At 49.5% G+C, this 16,417-nt stretch overlaps 1 protein-coding gene across 1 annotated transcript; it reads left to right on the forward strand.

Annotated features, from left to right (window-relative positions):
• Positions 1-1,672: 1,672 nt before the first annotated feature.
• Positions 1,673-15,821, forward strand: LOC144673647 (zinc-binding protein A33-like). The gene is made up of 2 exons (XM_078535379.1): positions 1,673-1,807; positions 15,073-15,821. The coding sequence occupies exons 1-2, from the start codon at positions 1,711-1,713 to the stop codon at positions 15,648-15,650; spliced, it is 675 nt and encodes a 224-aa protein (XP_078391505.1). The 5' UTR covers positions 1,673-1,710; the 3' UTR covers positions 15,651-15,821.
• The last annotated feature ends 596 nt before the right edge of the window (positions 15,822-16,417 follow it).

The following is a 16,417-nucleotide window of genomic DNA, read 5'->3' on the forward strand; positions in this document are numbered from 1 at the left end:
TATTAGTTGTAGATTTAAAAATAATGGAAATAGTAACATTAATACATTTGTTTAACATGAACACATCGGTTGCACAATTGACTGGGACGATGCCTGCATTTCACTGGTAAATATACCAATACATTGCAATGCACAGGTTGTGTTGATGTGCTTTTGCCCAGTTCGTTATGAGCGATGCAATTAAGGGCAAGTTTTTGCTGCTAGTTTCGCCTCCTTTCTCCTCTCCTCCTCTGTCAGCGAAGTAAACTCACACCGAAGTTCAGAAACAGGCGGGAGAATGTCCCCGACACCAATTCTCAAACCAAAGGCAGCCCTGAGACGAGCAACAACCCCCCCTCTCAATCTGCCGAGCTGTCCAGAGAGACGTCTGGAGTGAAAAAAAGGTCCACATATGCCAATTCCCAAACCTTTAACTCGAGTCCGGCAGAAACCCCGAGAGCAGCAAACGGCAGTGGCAATTAGCTGCAACTTTTCAGAGCACCTTCTGCTGCTGCTGCTTCCCCTTCTTGGGCGTCTACATGGGTCACCAAATCAGCAAAAGAAAGGAGATAAAATAACTTATGGGCTGATGGCAATAAAGGGAAGAAAAGAACTTGACGGTTCTGAACACAGATGCCTTGTATTCAGATATAAGACTCATCGAAACTGACCCAAATTATTTAACTGGAAAGGCTCTTTCCTCCGAGTAAGAAGGTTGAGGAGGGAGTGCTGCACTGCCGGAGGTGCCGTCTTTCGGATGACATATTAAGCCGAGGCCCCATTCTGCCCTCTCAAGTGGTTGTAAAAGATTCCAGGGCACTATTTGGAAGAAAAGCAGCGGAGTTATCCCTGGCGTCCTAACCAATATTTATCCCTCAGTCAACATCTCACACACACAAAACCGATTCTATGGGCATGTTCACATTGTGCTCTTGCTGTGCTCAAATTGGCTGCTGAGTTTCCTACGTTACACAATGATTACACCAACAACATACTGGCTGTAAAACGCATTAAGGTGCCATGTTTATAGTCCCTATTTCTGGACTCCCCACAATTGGAAACATCTTCAACGAATCCATTGAATCGACCCCTGTCATAATTCTAAAGTCCTCTCTCAGGTCTCCCTTTTTGGAGAGTAAAGGTCAATAATCTTTTAATGTAGCCTCTCAGTTCTTGTGCAGTTTTTTTAATGCATCGTCCTGTGTTACCTTTTGTGTAATACCCCTTGTTCTGTTCCCTGTCTGCAGCAATCAGATTTGACAATGCTAATGGAGTTTGGAACAACGTGAGTGTCAGTCACTGCTTTCTGGATATAGAGGGTGGTGAACCTTTGGATTCTCTTCCACAACAGGTGGTGGAAACAGAGTCTGTGAATATTTTTAAGACCGAGCTGGGTAGATTCTCGATGAACAAGGGGGTAGAAGGTTATCGGGGGAAGACAGGAATGTGGGGTTGAGGTTACAATCAGATCAGCCAGGATGTTATAGAATGGGGGAGCAGGTTCGAGGGGCTGAATGGCCTATTCCTGCTCCTAATTCGAATGTTCGTATGTGTGTATGTCAACTCAGATTTGGGCTTTGTTTATTTCAGGAGGAAGCAGCTCGGAAGAGGAGGTAGGACCTGGATTTTTCTGAAACTCAGTGCAAGTTTTGCTAAAATTACTCAGGACACTGTTTATGGTCAATTTGTAATCAACTGTTTAATATTTACAGGATTAGCGAGGAGTTGGAAATGGTGTCACTAGTAGATGGTGTCCTGTCCATCGAAAGACTCAACAGCCCTTTTCCGTGTCCAGTGTGGGGAGAGATGCTGGATTCCATTAACCCTGGTAAAGCTCAGATAAACTCCTTTCTCCTGACTTACACCTTATCGTTTGAATCATTCTGTCCACAGAGAGCAAAATGAGAGGCTGGCACTTACTGGAGGTGACAGGGTCCTGCCCACCACCTCACTGTGCCACTCACAGGACTGCAGTGCGCCTACCCCAGGGTCAAGGAGCCAGTGTGGATGCCCTGCCAGTCAGCGATTGGCAGCTATACTGAATGGCCACTGGACAGGCAGCTCCTGCCCTCGGTCTGACTCCTACAGACAAGGCCCAGGTTCATAGAGGGACTCAGGCACAGAGGGTAAGTGATGGTGGGAGAGTGTTTGTGGGCTGGAGGGCATAGGGGCAGGGGGTAAGGGTATGGGGCAGGGGGTAAGGGTATGGGTGCAGGCAGTAAGGGTATGGGGGCAGGGGAATAAGGTCCATGGGGGCAGGGGCTAAGGGTATGGGGCAGGGGGTAAGTGTATGGGGGCAGGGGGTAAGAGTATGGGGGCAGGGGGTAAGTGTATGGGGGCAGGGGGGAAGTGTATGGGGCAGGGGGTAAGGGTATGGGGGCAGGGGATAAGGTCCATGGGGGCAGGGGGTAAGGGTATGGGGGCAGGGGATAAGGTCCATGGGGGCAGGGGGTAAGGGTATGGGGGCAGGGGATAAGGTCCATGGGGGCAGGGGGTAAGGGTATGGGGGCAGGGGGTAAGGGTATGGGGGCAGGGGGTAAGGGTATGGGGGCAGGGGGTAAGTGTATGCGGGCAGGGGGGAAGTGTATGGGGCAGGGGGTAAGGGTATGGGGGCAGGGGATAAGGTCCATGGGGGCAGGGGGTAAGGGTATGGGGGCAGAGGGTAAGGGTATGGGGGCAGGGGGTAAGGGTATGGGGGCAGGGGGTAAGGGTATGGGGGCAGGGGGTAAGGGTATGGGGGCAGAGGGTAAGGGTATGGGGGCAGGGGGTAAGGGTATGGGGGCAGGGGGTAAGGGTATGGGGGCAGGGGGTAAGGGTATGGGGGCAGGGGATAAGGTCCATGGGGGCAGGGGATAAGGTCCATGGGGGCAGGGGGTAAGGGTATGGGGGCAGGGGGTAAGGGTATGGGGGCAGGGGGTAAGGGTATGGGGGCAGGGGGTAAGGGTATGGGGGCAGGGGGTAAGGGTATGGGGGCAGGGGATAAGGTCCATGGGGGCAGGGGGTAAGGGTATGGGGGCAGAGGGTAAGGGTATGGGGGCAGGGGGTAAGGGTATGGGGGCAGGGGGTAAGGGTATGGGGGCAGGGGGTAAGGGTATGGGGGCAGGGGGTAAGGGTATGGGGGCAGGGGGAGATGTTTCAGCAGATTACAACACTCCCAGTTCCAGGTGCCTCGATGGTAAACTGAGCGAATAAGGGACCCCCACCCCATCACCAGGAGTCAGCAAGAAAACCCCCGACCAGAATGTATCGCTTCACCTGTCTCTGTGTTAAATTACACCTTCCCTGTGTCCTGCCCACTTCACTGTCTGTCTCTGTGTTAAATTACACCTTCCCTGTGTCCTGCCCACTTCACTGTCTGTCTCTGTGTTAAATTACACCTTCCATGTGTCCTGCACACTTCACCGCATGTCTCTGTGTTAAATTACACTTTCCCTGTGTCCTGCCCACTTCACTGCTGGTCTCTGTGTTAACTTACACCTTCCCTGTGTCCTGCCCACTGCACTGCCTGTCTCTGTGTTAAATTACACCTTCCCTGTGTCCTGTCACTTCACTGGCTGTCCCTGTGTTAAATTACACCTTCCCTGTGTCCTGCCCACTTCACTGCCTGTCTCTGTCTTAAATTACACCTTCCCTGTTTCCTGCCCACTTCACTGCCTGTCTCTGTGTTAAATTACACCTTCCCTGTGTCCTGCCCACTTCACTGCCTGTCGCTGTGTTAAATTACACCTTCCCTGTGTCCTACCCACTACACTGCCTGTCCCTGTGTTAAATTACAACATCTCTGTGTCCTGATCACTTCACTTCCTGTCTCTGTGTTAAATTACACCTTCCCTGTGTCCTGTCCACTTCACTCCCTGTCTCTGTGTTAAATTACACCGTCACTGTGTCCTGCCCACTTCACTGCCTGTCTCTGTGTTAAATTACACCTTCCCTGTGAACGGCCCACTTCACTGCCTGTCTCTGTGTTAAATTACACCTTCCCTGTGTCCTGCCCACTTCACTGACTGTCTCTGTGTTAACTTACACCTTCCCTTTGTCCTGCCCACTTCACTGCCTGTCTCTGCGTTAAATTACATCTTCCCTGTGTCCTGCCCACTTCACTGCCTGCCTCTGTGTTAAATTACACCTTCCCTGTGTCCTGCCCACTTCACTGCCTGTCTCTGTGTTAAATTATACCTTCACTGTGTCCTGCCCACTTCATTGCCTGTCTCTGTTTTAACTTACACCTTCCGTGTGTCCTTCCCACTTCACTGCCTGTCTCTGAGTTAAATTACACCTTCCCTGTGTCCTGCCCAATTCACTGCCTGTCTCTGTGTTAAATTACACATTCGCTGTGTCCTGCCATCTTCATTACCTGTCTCTGTGTTAAATTACACCTTCGCTGTTTCCTGCTCACTTCACTGCCTGTCTCTGTGTTAAATTACACCTTCCCTGTGTCCTGCCCACTTCACTGCCTGTCTCTGTGTTAAATTACACATTCCCTGTTTCCTGCCCACCACTGCCTGTCTCTGTGTTAAATTACACCTTCCCTGTATCCTGCCCACTTCACTGCCTGTCTCTGTGTTAAATTACACCTTTCCTGTGTCCTGCCCACTTCACTGCCTGTCTCTGTGTTAAATTACACCTTCCCTGTGTCCTGCCCACTTCACTGCCTGTCTCTGTCTTAAATTACACCTTCCCTGTTTCCTGCCCACTTCACTGCCTGTCTCTGTGTTAAATTACACCTTCCCTGTGTCCTGCCCACTTCACTGCCTGTCGCTGTGTTAAATTACACCTTCCCTGTGTCCTACCCACTACACTGCCTGTCCCTGTGTTAAATTACAACATCTCTGTGTCCTGATCACTTCACTTCCTGTCTCTGTGTTAAATTACACCTTCCCTGTGTCCTGTCCACTTCACTCCCTGTCTCTGTGTTAAATTACACCGTCACTGTGTCCTGCCCACTTCACTGCCTGTCTCTGTGTTAAATTACACCTTCCCTGTGAACGGCCCACTTCACTGCCTGTCTCTGTGTTAAATTACACCTTCCCTGTGTCCTGCCCACTTCACTGACTGTCTCTGTGTTAACTTACACCTTCCCTTTGTCCTGCCCACTTCACTGCCTGTCTCTGCGTTAAATTACATCTTCCCTGTGTCCTGCCCACTTCACTGCCTGCCTCTGTGTTAAATTACACCTTCCCTGTGTCCTGCCCACTTCACTGCCTGTCTCTGTGTTAAATTATACCTTCACTGTGTCCTGCCCACTTCATTGCCTGTCTCTGTTTTAACTTACACCTTCCGTGTGTCCTTCCCACTTCACTGCCTGTCTCTGAGTTAAATTACACCTTCCCTGTGTCCTGCCCAATTCACTGCCTGTCTCTGTGTTAAATTACACATTCGCTGTGTCCTGCCATCTTCATTACCTGTCTCTGTGTTAAATTACACCTTCGCTGTTTCCTGCTCACTTCACTGCCTGTCTCTGTGTTAAATTACACCTTCCCTGTGTCCTGCCCACTTCACTGCCTGTCTCTGTGTTAAATTACACATTCCCTGTTTCCTGCCCACCACTGCCTGTCTCTGTGTTAAATTACACCTTCCCTGTATCCTGCCCACTTCACTGCCTGTCTCTGTGTTAAATTACACCTTTCCTGTGTCCTGCCCACTTCACTGCCTGTCTCTGTGTTAAATTACACCTTTCCTGTGTCCTGCCCACTTCACTGCCTGTCTCTGTGTTGAATTACACCTTCCCTGTGTCCTGCCCACTTCATTGCCTGTCTCTGTGTTAAATTACACCTTCCCTGTATCCTGCCAACTTCACTGCCTGTCTCTGTGTTAAATTACACTTACCAATGTCCTGCCCACTTCACTGCCTGTCTCTGTGTTAAATTACACCTTCCCTGTGTCCTGCCCACTTCACTGCCCGTCTCCTTGTTAATTTACACATTCCCTGTGTCCCGCCCACTTCACTGACTGTCTCTGTGTTAAATTACACCTTCCCTGTGTCCTGCCCACTTCACTGCCTGTCTCTGTGTTAAATTACACCTTCGCTGTGTCCTGCCCTCTTCATTACCTGTCTCTGTGTTAAATTACACCTTCGCTGTTTCCTGCCCACTTCACTGCCTGTCTCTGTGTTAAATTACACCTTCCCTGTGTCCTGCCCACTTCACTGCCTGTCTCTGTGTTAAATTACACCTTCCCTGTGTCTTTCCCACTTCACTGCCTGTCTCTGTGTTAAATTCCACATTCCCTGTGTCCTGCCCACTTCACCGCCTGTCTCTGAGTAAAATTACACCTTCCCTGTGTCCTGCCCAATTCACTGCGTGTCTCGGTGTTAAATTACACGTTCCCTGTGTCCTGCCCACCTGACTGACTGTCTCTGTTTTAAATTACACCTTCCCTGTGTCCTGCCCACTTCACTGCCTGTCTCTGTGTTAAATTACACTTTTCCTGTGACCTGCCCACTTCACTGCCTGTCTCTGTTAAATTATACCTTCGCTGTTTCCTGCCCACTTCACTGCCTGTCTCTGTGTTAAATTGCACCTTCCCTGTGTCCTGCCCACTTCACTGCCTGTCTCTCTGTTAAATTACACATTCCCTGTTCCTGCCCACCACTGCCTGACTCTGTGTTAAATTACACCTTCCCTGTATCCTGCCCACTTCACTGCCTGTCTCTGTGTTAAATTACACCTTCCCTGTGTCCTGCCCACTTCAATGCCTGTCTCTGTGTTAAATTACACCTTCCCTGTGTCCTGCCGACTTCACTGTCTGTCTCTGTGTTAAATTACACCTTCCCTGTGTCCTGCCGACTTCACTGCCTGTCTCTGTGTTAACTTACACCTTCCCTGTGTCCTGCCCACTTCACTGCCTGTCTCTGTGTTAAATTACATCTTCCCTGTGTCCTGCACACTTCACTGCCTGTCTCTGTGTTAAATTACACCTTCCCTGTGTCCTGCCCACTTCACTGCCTGTCTCTGTGTTAAATTACACCTTCCCTGTGTCCTGCCCATTTCACTGCCTGTCTCTGTGTTAAATTACACCTTCCCTGTGACCTGCCCACTTCACTGCCTCTCTCCGTGTTAAATTACACCTTCGCTGTGTCCTGCCCTCTTCATTACCTGTCTCTGTGTTAAATTACACCTTCGCTATTTCCTGCCCACTTCACTGCCTGTCTCTGTGTTAAATTACACCTTCCCTGTGTCCTGCCCACTTCACTGCCTGTCTCTGTGTTAGATTACACCTTCCCTGTGTCCTGCCCACTTCATTGCCTGTCTCTGTGTTAAATTACACTTCCCCTGTGTCCTGCCCAATTCACTGCATTTCTCTGTGTTAAATTACACCTTCCCTGTGTCCTGCCCACTTCACTGACTTTCTCTGTTTTAAATTACACCTTCCCTGTGTACTGCCCACTTCACTGCCTGTCTCTGTGTTAAATTACACCTTCACTGTGACATGCCCTCTTCACTGCCTGTCTCTGTGTTAAATTACACCTTCGCTGTGTCCTGCCCACTTCATTGCCTGTCTCTGTGTTAAATTACACCTTCGCTGTTTCCTGCCCACTTCAATGCCTGTCTCTGTGTTAAATTAGACCTTCCCCGTGTCCTGCCCACTTCACTGGCTGTCTCTCTGTTAAATTACACATTCCCTGTTTGCTGCCCACCACTGCCTGACTCTGTGTTAAATTACACCTTCCCTGTATCCTGCCCACTTCTCTGCCTGTCTCTCTGTTAAATTACACCTTCCCTGTGTCCTGCCCACTTCAATGCCTGTCTCTGTGTTAAATTACACCTTTCCTGTGTCCTGCCCACTTCACTGCCTGTCTCTGTGTTAAATTACACCTTCCCTGTCTCCTGCCCACTTCACTGCCTGTCTCTGTCTTAAATTACACCTTCCCTGTGTCCTGCCCACTTCACTGCCTGTCTCTGTGTTAAATTACACCTTCCCTGTGTCCTGCATACTTCTCTGCCTGTCTCTGTGGTGCTGAAACCTGTAACTATCATTTTTGCTGTTTAATACACTTGTGAGTTTTGTATCACCTATAAACTTTCAAGTTGGGCACTGAATTCCCCAAGTCCTGTCCATTCGTATATATGTCAAAAAGATCAATGATCCTAATATTGACGCCCGGGGGAACACCCCTGTATACTCCCCTCCTGTGTAACACACCCCGCTGTATACTCACCTCGTAGCTAACATTCCCCGCTGTATACTCCCCTCCTGTCTAACTCTCCCCGCTGTATACTCCCCTCCTGTCTAACACTCCCCCCGCTGTATACTCCCCTCCTGTCTAACACTCCCCGCTGTATACTCCCCTCCTGTCTAACACTCCCCCCGCTGTATACTCCCCTCCTGTCTAACACTCCCCGCTGTATACTCCCCTCCTGTCTAACACTCCCCGCTGTATACTCCCCTCCTGTCTAACACTCCCCCCGCTGTATACTCCCCTCCTGTCTAACACTCCCCCCGCTGTATACTCCCCTCCTGTCTAACACTCCCCGCTGTATACTCCCCTCCTGTCTAACACTCCCCGCTGTATACTCCCCTCCTGTCTAACACTCCCCCCGCTGTATACTCCCCTCCTGTCTAACACTCCCCCCGCTGTATACTCCCCTCCTGTCTAACTCTCCCCGCTGTATACTCCCCTCCTGTCTAACACTCCCTGCTGTATACTCCCCTCCTGTATACCACTCCCCGCTGTATACTCCCCTCCTGTATAACTCTCCCCGCTGTATACTCCCCTCCTGTCTAACACTCCCCGCTGTATACTCCCATCCTGTATACAACTCCCCGCTGTATACTCCCCTCCTGTCTAACACTCCGCGCTATATACTCCCCTCCTATTACCACTCCCCGCTGTATACACCCCTCCTGTATACCAAACCCCGCTGTATACTCCCCTCCTGTCTAACTCTCCCCACTGTATACTCCCCTCCTGTCTAACACTCCCCGCTGTATACTCCCCTCCTGTCTAACTCTCCCCGCTGTATACGCCCCTCCTATCTAACACTCCCCGCTGTATACTCCCCTCCTGTCTAACACTCCCTGCTGTATACTCCCCTCCTGTCTAACTTTCCCCACTGTATACTCCCATCCTGTCTAACACTCCCCGCTGTATACTCCCCTCCTGTATAACACTCCCCGCTGTATACTCCCCTCCTGTATAACACTCCCCGCTGTATACTCCCCTCCTGTCTAAATCTCCCTGCTGTATACTCCCCTCCTGTCTAACTCTCCCCGCAGTATACTCCCCTCCTGTCTAACACTCCCCGTTGTATACTCCCCTCCTGTCTAACACTCCCCCCGCTGTATACTCCCCTGCTATCTAACTCTCCCCCTCTATACTCCCCTCCTGTCTAACTCTCCCCGCTGTATACTCCTCTCCTGTCTAACTCTCCCCGCTGTATACTCCTCTCCTGTCTAACACTCCCCGCTGTATACTCCCCTCCTGTCTAACACTTGCCGCTGTATCCTCCCATTCTGTCTAACTCTCCCCGATGTATGCTCCCCTCCTGTCTTACACTCCCCGCTGTATACTCCCCTCCTGTCTAACACTCCCCGCTGTATACTCCCCTCCTGTCTAACACTCCCCCCGCTGTATACTCCCCTCCTGTCTAACTCTCCCCGCTGTATACTCCCCTCCTGTCTAACTCTCCCCGCTGTATACTCCCCTCCTGTCTAACACTCCCCCCGCTGTATACTCCCCTCCTGTCTAACTCTCCCCGCTGTATACTCCCCTCCTGTCTAACACTCCCCCCGCTGTATACTCCCCTCCTGTCTAACACTCCCCCCGCTGTATACTCCCCTCCTGTCTAACTCTCCCCGCTGTATACTCCCCTCCTGTCTAACACTCCCCGCTGTATACTCCCCTCCTGTCTAACTCTCCCCGCTGTATACTCCCCTCCTGTCTAACACTCCCCGCTGTATACTCCCCTCCTGTCTAACACTCTCCGCTATTCTCCGCTTTCTGTCTCTTAGCCAGATCTGTATCCATGTCCCTCTAATCCCAAGTTTTAACGTTATTGATAAGTCTCATGTGGGACCTTGTGAAATGCTTTTTTTAAGTTGCTGAATAGATCAGCCACACTCTCCTCATCCAATCTCTCCACCAGACCATCAAAGCGACACAGCCTAACAATCTTTCCGCTTTTACAATTTCCTGCTGACTTTCATTTCGAACTCACACTTTCCTAAAGACCAATTCACTTTCTCCCAGATCATTATCTCCATTAGTTCCCCTGCCTCTGATGTTAGGCTGACTGACCAGGTCTACCCCTGCCCTGTTTTTAGGACAGGGGTGTACCATTTACATCCCTCCAGCCCTCCGCCAGCACCTCAACATTCAAAAGGATGGGCAGAGGTCTTCCCTCCATCAGTAACATAGGATCATCCCAACCGGATTCAATCACTTGTTCTTCATTGTGAGAAATCCATGTCCAAACCCACTCGCTCCCACCTTTATACACACATCACAGCTCCATCTACACCTCCTACTTGGCAGGCAGTCTCGCCTGACTATAGATGTCTTTCTCTCACCCAGTCGATGGGTTCTGAGATGGTCGATAAGTCCAGTACCTGACCTGCAGATTCTGTCCTCATGTGGATCAGTTCGTCGATAGGTTAAGATTATAAGATCATAAGAAATAGGTGCAGGAGGAGGCCACTCGGCCCCTCAAGCCTGCTGCACCAGTCAATAAGATCATGGCTGATCTGATTGTCCACTTTCCTGCCTGTCCACTATAGACTCCCTTGTCGATCAAAAACCTGTCTAACTCGGCCTTGAATATATCCAGTGACCCAGCCCCCACTGCTCTCTGGGGAAGAGTGTTCCAAACACTATTTAAACCTCAGCCAGAAGACACTCCTTTTCTTTTCTGTCATAAATGTAGGACCCCTTATTTTTAACAGTAGCCCCGAGTTCCAGATTCCCCCACAAGGGGAAACATCCTCTTATTGTCCACCCTGTCAAGCCCACTTGATATCTTATACATTTCAATAAGATCCCCACCATCTACAAGGCACAAGTCAGGAGTGTGATGGAATACTCCCCACTTACCTGGATGAGTGCAGCTCCAACAACACTCAAGAAGCTCGATACCGTCCAGGACAAAGCAGCCCCGCTTGATTGGCACCACATCCACAAACATTCACTCCCTCCACCACCGCCGCACAGTAGCGGCAGTGTGTGTACCATCTACAAGATGCACTGCAGGAACTTACCAAGGCTCCCTCGACAGCACCTTCCAAACCCACGACTACTACCATCTAGAAGGACAAGGGCAGCAGATAGATGGGAACACCACCACCTGGAAGTTCCCCTCCAAATCACTCACCATCCTGACTTGGAAATATATCGCCGTTCCTTCACTGTCGCTGGGTCAAAATCCTGGAACTCCCTCCCTAACAGCACTGTGGGTGTACCTACACCACATGGACTGCAGCGGTTCAAGAAGGCAGCTCACGACCACCTTCTCAAGAGGCAATTAGGGGTGGGCAATAAATCCTGGCCCAGCCAGCGAAGCTCACATCCCGTGAATGAATAAAAAACAAAGATCACATGATGCTTCTAAACTCCAGAGTGTAGACCCAACCTGCTCAACCTTTCCTCATTAGACAAACCCCTTCATCCCAGGCACCAGCCAAGTGAACCTTCTCTTACCTTTCTCCAGTTCAAGTATGTCTGTCCCTAAGTAAGGAGATCAAAACTGGATACCATACCCAGTTATGGTCTCACCAATGCCCTGTATAGTTGTAGCAGGACATCCCTACTTTTATGCTCCATCCAACATACAGGCCAATATTCCATTTGCCTTCCTAACAACAGTATGTTAACTTCTTGGGATTCATGTACCAGAACACCCAGGTCCCTCTGTACTGCAACATTCTGCAGTCTCTAACCATTTAGCTAACCTATTGCTTTTCAATTCTCCCTGCCAAAGTGGACAACCTCAGATTTTGCCACACTTTATCCATCAGGAAAAAGTTTAGCCACCCATTCAACCTATTTAAAGATCATTTTGCAGACTCTTTGTATCCTTCTCACAGCTTGCACTCCTACATAATAAGGCATAACCTCGCACCATCAGAAAATTTGGCTGCTATACAACTGATCCCTTTATCCAAGTCATTAGTGTAGGCCTTTAGTGTTTGAGGCCCCGGCACTGATCCCTGTGGCACACCATTGGCTACTTTGTCAATCTGCAAATGACAAACTTATCCTGATTCTCTGCTTTCTGTTAGACAATTGTCTATCCATACAGATATTTCCCCTCTAACACCATGACCTCTAACCTTGTGCATGGACCTTTCATGTGGCACCTTGTCAAATGATTTTTTGGAAATCCAAATACACCACATCTTCTGGTTCCCCTTTATCCATCGCTGCTTGCTACATCCTAAAAGAACTCTAATAAATTTGTCAAATGTGATTTCCCTTTCACAAAACCATGTTGACTCTGCCTGATTGTATTCTAATTTTCTAAATGTCCTGCTTCTACCTCCTTAATAATGGATTCCAGCATTTTCCCATTGGAAGATTTTAGACTAACTGGCCTATAGTTTCCTGTTCTTTGTCTCCAACCTTTATTGAGCAGCAGTGTTACATTGGAGGTTTGGCAATGTGTTGAGGCTTTTCCAGCATGTAGAAATTTTTTAGAGATTACAGCCAGTGGAGCCACTATTTATGTAGCTACTCCTTCAAGACTCTCGGACGCAGGCCTGATGGTCCAGGGGATTTGTCAGCCTTCCATCCCATTAGTTTCCCTAGTATTTTTTCTCTAGTGATCATAATTGTTTGAAGTTCCTCCCTCCCTCTTGCCCCCGGTTTTTCCAGTATTCTCCGGATGTTTTTTTTGTGTTTTTCACTGTGGTGACAGAGACAAAATACTTGTTCAAAGTCTCTGCCACTTCCTTGTTTCCCGTTATTAACTCTGAGTCTCACTTCCTAAAGGACCAACATACGAACATAGGAATTAGGAGCAGGAATAGGCCACTCGGCCCCTCGAGCTTGCTCCACCATTCGATAAGATCATGGCTGATCTGCCTGCGTTTTGAATTCCACACTCCCACATACCCCCAATAATACACTTTAGTCACTCTCTCTTCCTTTTTTGTATACTTGTGCAAAGTTTCATTGTCTATTTTCATATTTCATATTTCTTGGCAGTTAACACACTCTGATTTTTCTCTCTATTAATTTTTCAGTCATCCTTTGCTGGCTTCTATCATTTTCCCGATCTTCCGAAATACCAGTGCTCTTCACAGCATTGTACACCTTTCCTCTCAATTTGATATATTCTGTACCTTCCTCAGCTGGCCACATCTAATCTCTTAACTTGTTTTTCCCATTCAAGATTAACATCTCTGTCTTCGTATCTTTATAATTGCCTAAATTTAAGTTTAAGGCTCAAGTTTCAGACCCACATTTCTCACCCTGAAATTGAATATGAAATTCAATCATTTTTGATCACTCTTATCAAGAAGATTCTTTACTATGAGGTCATCAATTAATCCTGCCTCATTACCAGGTCTAAAATAGCCAATTCCTGGTATTGTTCAAAGAAACTGTCCCAAATAAACTCTATGGACTCATCTTCCAGGCTATCTTTGCCAATCTGATTCATCCAAAGATTAAAGTCTCCCATGTTTATTTCAGTCCTTTTCTTACAAGCCCCATTATATCTAGATTTATACTCTGCCCTACAGTGTAACTACTTTCATGGGGCCTATAAACCACCCCCAGTAGCAACTCCTTTCTTTGCTGTTCCTGATCTCCACCCAAGCTAATTCTACATTTGGATTCTCTGAACTAAGCTCATTTATCACTCCTGTTCTGGTCTCATCCTTTATTGACAGAGTGACCCCACTTCCTCTTCCTTTCTTCCTGCCCTTCCAAAATGTCATATTTCCTGGAATATTCAGTCCCCATCATGACTTTGCAGCCAAGTCTCTGTAATGATTGTCACATCACATTCATTGAGCACCATTTGTGCTGTCAATTCATCTATCTTGTTACGCATGTTGTGTGCATTCAGGCAAGGAGCCCTTAATTCTGTCTTTTTACCATTTTTCCCCACTCTGACCTTATTTAGGACCAGGAGGCCATTCAGCCCATCGAGCCTGCTCTGCTCCTCAATACGATCATGGCTGATTGAACACTTCAATGTCTTTCCCCCACCCTATCCCCTTAACACTTTATGTCATTGGTATTTTATGTCTTTAATCTCTGTTTTAAACACACTCAGTGACTGAACTTCCACAACCCTCTGGGGTAGAGAATTCCAAAGATTCACAACCCTCTGAGTAAAGACATTTCCCCTCATCTCGGTCCTAAGTGTCTCCCCCGATCCCCAGTGAGTCTCTCCCCCGATCCCCAGCGAGTCTCTCCCCCGATCCCCAGCGAGTCTCTCCCCCGATCCCCAGCGAGTCTCTCCCCCGATCCCCAGCGAGTCTCTCCCCCGATCCCCAGCGAGTCTCTCCCCCGATCCCCAGCGACTCTCTCCCTCGATCCCCAGCGAGTCTCTCCCCCGATCCCCAGCGAGTCTCTCCCCCGATCCCCAGCGAGTCTCTCCCCCGATCCCCAGCGAGTCTCTCCCCCGATCCCCAGCGAGTCTCCCCCCCGATCCCCAGTGAATCTCTCCCCCGATCCCCAGTGAATCTCTCCCCCGATCCCCAGTGAATCTCTCCCCCGATCCCCAGTGAGTCTCTCCCCCGATCCCCAGCGAGTCTCTCCCCCGATCCCCAGCGAGTCTCCCCCCCGATCCCCAGCGAATCTCTCCCCCGATCCCCAGCGAGTCTCTCCCCCGATCCCCAGTGAGTCTCTCCCCCGATCCCCAGTGAGTCTCTCCCCCGATCCCCAGTGAGTCTCTCCCCCGATCCCCAGTGAGTCTCTCCCCCGATCCCCAGTGAGTCTCTCCCCCGATCCCCAGTGAGTCTCTCCCCCGATCCCCAGTGAGTCTCTCCCCCGATCCCCAGTGAGTCTCTCCCCCGATCCCCAGTGAATCTCTCCCCCGATCCCCAGTGAGTCTCTCCCCCGATCCCCAGTGAGTCTCTCCCCCGATCCCCAGTGAGTCTCTCCCCCGATCCCCAGTCAGTCTCTAATTCTCTGCTTTTCTCTCCCAGTCTCTGTGACCCTGGATGTGGAAACAGCGAATCCCGGGCTCGAGGTGTCTGAGGATCTGAAGAGTTTGAGACGGACCGGGACCCGGACCCGGAGGAGTCTCCCTGACACCGGGAAGAGGTTTACAGACTGGCGCTGTCCCTGTGCCCTGGGATCAGAGGGATTCACATCGGGGAGACATTACTGGGAGGTGGAGGTGAAGGGGAATCGGGACTGGAAACTGGGAGTAGCCGCAGAGTCTGTGGAGAGGGACTGGGTCAGTCTGAGCCCGGAGACTGGATTCTGGGCCATTGGGCGGGTTGGGGATCAGTTTAATATAAACTCCTCTCCTGGATCCCGTCTCCCTGTCGGTCAGATCCCCGGGAAGGTGGGAGTTTATCTCAGTTTTGAGTCTGGGACAGTTTCATTTTACAGCGCGGACACCAAGTCCCATCTCCGCAGCTTCACTGGGAATAAATTCACTGAGAAACTTTATCCTTTCTTCTGGACCTGGGATGGAAACCAGTTCCTGAGAATCTGCTCCGGTTCTGATCCGGATCTGGAAAAGGGGCGGGGCCTCAGGGGTGCACACCGTCGTTGACGTCACAATGACTTGACCCCGTGATTAGGGTCAGGCGCAGAGGTCAGGGGTTGGAGGTTAGAAACCACCATTGACAACAGGTTGTGACTTAACGTGTCATTTAATCTCCAAATTGTAAAATCCCAATCAGACTGTAAATAAAACCAATACAAATATAAACGTCATAGGATTAAAATAAAATGTAAATTAAACATATTGTGTGTCTCCTTCCTTCATTTACACCCTGCTTCAGTCAGTCAAACCACCCAGTCCCACCCTCCATCTCTTCACCTGTTTCCCAGTCTGTAGCTGGGGTTTTTTTCTGTGTTTCCATTTCTCACTCTGCACCCAGAACATGAAAACCTGAGAGAGAAATCCAGATATTGAAGGGTGACAATACTGCATTTCCATGGCAATTGGGAATTTATATTTTTCTCTCTTCGACCCCCTCACTTCAAGCTGACCCTTCCCCAGTGTTCATGCTGAGACTCTCTTTCCACACTCCCTCTCAGTTTAACACTGACACACTCCTTCCTCACACCCTAAAGGGCCAATCCGAGGATCTGCCCCTTTCCATCTCTGTTCCTCTGCCACTCATTTCCCCACTTTCCCTTCATTTCATTTATGAATATCTCCAGAACATCACCTATCTCCACCCCCACCTAGCTCACACCCAGTGCCTTAACCCTGCCTCTATCATCTCCACACTTGATGGCTGCAACACTTTCCTTATTGAGCTGCCATGTTCCACCTTCAAACTGAGAGGATCACACTGGCAGACAGAGCAG

This window comes from Cetorhinus maximus, unplaced genomic scaffold, assembly GCF_964194155.1.
Source record: "Cetorhinus maximus unplaced genomic scaffold, sCetMax3.hap1.1 HAP1_SCAFFOLD_418, whole genome shotgun sequence".
NCBI lineage: Eukaryota > Metazoa > Chordata > Chondrichthyes > Lamniformes > Cetorhinidae > Cetorhinus > Cetorhinus maximus.

Excerpts from the sequence above, each read along its gene's own strand:
- LOC144673647 (XM_078535379.1), top strand. The coding sequence starts at position 1,711 with ATGGTGTCACTAGTAGATGGTGTCCTGTCCATCGAAAGACTCAACAGC. Across the intron at positions 1,808-15,072 it reads GCTGGATTCCATTAACCCTG|TCTCTGTGACCCTGGATGTG; the intron begins GTAAAGCTCAGA and ends TTTCTCTCCCAG.